This window comes from Lipotes vexillifer, unplaced genomic scaffold (genome assembly GCF_000442215.2).
Source record: "Lipotes vexillifer unplaced genomic scaffold, Lipotes_vexillifer_v1.1 scaffold240, whole genome shotgun sequence".
In the NCBI taxonomy this organism is placed as follows: Eukaryota; Metazoa; Chordata; class Mammalia; order Artiodactyla; family Lipotidae; genus Lipotes; species Lipotes vexillifer.
The window spans coordinates 4,976,461-4,979,607 of record NW_006797481.1 but is presented as its reverse complement, the minus strand read 5'-3'; the positions used below and the strand labels follow the sequence as shown (position 1 = coordinate 4,979,607).

General features: G+C 53.3%; 1 protein-coding gene across 2 annotated transcripts in view; it reads left to right on the top strand.

Annotated features, from left to right (window-relative positions):
- LOC103077335 (pancreatic lipase-related protein 2) overlaps positions 1-3,147 on the top strand; it is a 17,896-nt gene that overhangs the window by 9,820 nt on the left and 4,929 nt on the right. Inside the window, exons 7-9 of one of the 2 annotated variants that reach the window (XM_007469600.1) lie at positions 398-517; positions 2,552-2,670; positions 3,122-3,132. In XM_007469600.1, the coding sequence (XP_007469662.1) occupies positions 398-517; positions 2,552-2,670; positions 3,122-3,132 (250 nt within the window). Of the gene's footprint in view, positions 1-397; positions 518-2,551; positions 2,671-3,121 lie in introns of both variants that reach the window. The other variant, XM_007469599.1, reaches the window with a different exon arrangement.

Below are 3,147 nucleotides of genomic sequence, written 5' to 3'. Positions count from 1 at the left end.
TGCGGTACGCGGGCCTCTCGCTGTTGTGGCCTCTCCCGTTGCGGAGCACAGGCTCCGGACGCGCAGGCTCAGCGGCCGTGGCTCAGGGGCCCAGCCGCTCCGCGGCATGTGGGATCTTCCCGGCCCGGGGCACGAACCCGCGTCCCCTGCGTCGGCGGGCGGACTCCCAACCGCTGCGCCACCAGGGAAGCCCCCAGGGAAGCCCTCTCCTCCTTTCTTGTCTTGCCAAGTGCTCATCTGAGAACTTCCGCAGAGCCAGAGACAGGGTGGCTGCACTGTGGGGAGAAGTTGCCAAGAAGGCTCTTGCTCCCATTGGAAGGAGCTGAATGCTCTTCGTGGCCACCACCTGACTCTGGCACCACTTCCCTCCCACTCACCTCTGCTGCCAATGTTTCAGGTTTTGGAATGAGCCAAAAGGTGGGCCACCTGGATTTCTACCCAAATGGAGGAAAGGAAATGCCTGGATGTAAGAAAAATACCTTTTCAACCATCAATGACATAAATGGAATATGGGAAGGTATGTAAATGAGAGAAGCAAGACAGCAGCTGCTCCACTTGGGGAGAAGGCAGGTGGTGTGGTCTGTGCCGGGCATTTTCACAGCAGTGGCACGAGATAGTTACTCTGGTTAGCCCCATTTTACAGACGACGAAATGGGGTCAGAAAAGTGATAAAACTTGCCCAAGCCCACCTTATATTTAAGCCCAATTTCTGGCTGCAAAGCCCGACCCCATGCCCAGCCTGTGCCTTCTCCCCCTTAGCAGGATGCTGAGACGTGGGCTGCACTGGCACATCAGTTAGGACCCAGCTTTGCCTTTGGCCCCCATCCTTCCTTCAGTGCAGTCTCCTTGAAGATCTGCAGAGCATAAGCAAAGATTTGGAGGGTTTTGACTTTCTTGCCATTTGCTATTGTCAGGTGCTAGGGATGGAAAGGGACTGAGCTGGTAAGAAGACTGGGGGAAGGGGGAGGATGGACGTGCCCTGTGGGTTTAAGGGGCACGTGCATGGAGGCGGAGGCCTGGGGGGTCTGGGGGACGAGCCTTGTACGTGTCTCCATTTATCTGAGAGAGCAGGCTCAGTACCCCTAATGTTAGGTGACCTAGAGTACCATCTCCATTAGCCGTCCCTTGTTCTGGCCTGGGGCTATTCTTGTTGCCCCTCCCCTGAGAACAGACTTCACCCTCCTCCCTAAAAGTGGAGGCTTTGAGTCTGTGATCGTCTCATTTTAGTCTTTATTTTTTCTGAGTGGGGAGTTCCCCGAGGCCAGGGGCTGTGGCCTGGGCGATCCGGACTCCTCAGGACCCTGCGCAGGGCCTGGCGCAAAGCAAGCTCTGTGTCCAGCTTGTTACCTTGAGCTGAGCGGCCTTCTGTGGCATTTTAATCTTGCATGTGCTTCATGTGAAAGAGCAGAGTCGATGAAACAATAGCCAACATCCACCGACAGTCGGTGGAGCTTTTCACCTCCTCTCTGCTCAGCACCAGGTAACTCGAGGGAGGGCTCCTTGGCTGATCTGCTTTCTGAAAGAACACCAAAGTCACAGTGAGGGCTGCCCCCTCTCAGATGGGACGAGCAGGGCACACATAATAGGAAGGAGCCCAGGTTTAATTAGAGAGGTGACCGGTCGCTGGAACGTGCTTCTGTTGTGTGCGTACCGAGTCACCCTGGCCTCTGAGGAACAATTACATCCGCTTGCTTCTCTAACATGGAATCCCTGGGCAGCAATTTTGGATGAAAGAGACAGTTAACTTTGAAACAGGTCCTATTGTCTGGTAATGAGTGTGGGGTGGGGTGCGTGGGACTGGGGGCTATGGAGAGCTAATCCCCCAAGCACAAAGGGCAACATTCCTTTCCCCACGGGTGGCAGATGAAGCCCAGCAGACCCCCCAGCAGTGGTCCCCAGGTATGCCAGGGTCACTGTGGATCACTCCATGGGAAGTTTGTACCTAGTAGCTGGAGACAGGAAAAAACAATTTCCCAAACAAGAGGACTTTGGTTTAAAGAGAAAGACAGTAAATAAAATGCAGTGAAAGAGTAGCCAGAGGCCATGGTGACCTTGCTCTCCATTGCTTTTACCTCATGCCTGGAGGAGTAAGAAGGAAGAATTCTCAGCCTGAGACCATAGACAGAAAAGCTTGGTTCACGCGAAAGGTGAGGTATGATATATCTCTAACCAACGCCCCCCACTCCCCTAAGCCTTCGTTATTCATTTACGTTACATGCCTGGCCCCCGAGGATTAGACAGAGGTGCTTGTTAGACATTCTCACTCCCTAACACTTGCCTAGCCCTGAGGGGGACCACCCCAGAAAATGGACAGTGCCGGGGAGAGGAAAGCGACTCCAGCCAACCACCACTACTAAACAAGCCCCCAGCTTTTCTACTTGCCCCAAAGTATGTCAAGGTCAATGACAGAAATTGTGAATTGTGACCAAGGTGTTCAGGGGCACCAACACCCACCTGTGAAATGCAGAGGTGATTCCTCGCTGGGTCAGAATGGTTCGGGCTTCAAAAGTTTAATGCCTCTTGTGAGCGCCCTTGGCCTTTGCCTTCTCAGGAACCAAAGACTTTGTGGCTTGCAATCACCTAAGAAGCTACAAGTATTACTCAAGCAGTGTCCTCAGCCCCGATGGCTTCCTAGGCTACCCTTGTGCGTCCTACAATGAGTTTCAGGAGGTAGGTCACACCAGGGGCCCAGGGAAGTTGGTGGTGATGGTGGCGTTGTCCCTTTGGCTTGGAACAGAGCAGAGATGTAACTCCACGGCTAACGAAAGGAGGCACTAGAAATGCTGAGGCTCACAGAGCCTTCCTCCCAGGAATAGGATGGGCAGGAGGGGGACAGCACAGACTTGAACTGTGCTGGGCCTTCCCTAGATCCCCAACTTTTCATTCTGGAAAGTTCCCAGTGTGTTCAAGGATGCACGGGTAGATGGATGCATGCATGCATGGATCAGTGGATGGGGGAGAAGGGGTAGAATGGATACATGAATGGCAGGAAGAATAGGTAGATGAGAAGGTGGATGAGGGATGGATGGATGGATGGATGGATGGATGGATAGGAGGATGGAAAGGAAAATGGGTGAGTCAAAGGCTTACAACTCACAGACAGACTGTTTTCTTTCACTAGAGTGGCTGTTTCCCTTGTCCTGCTGA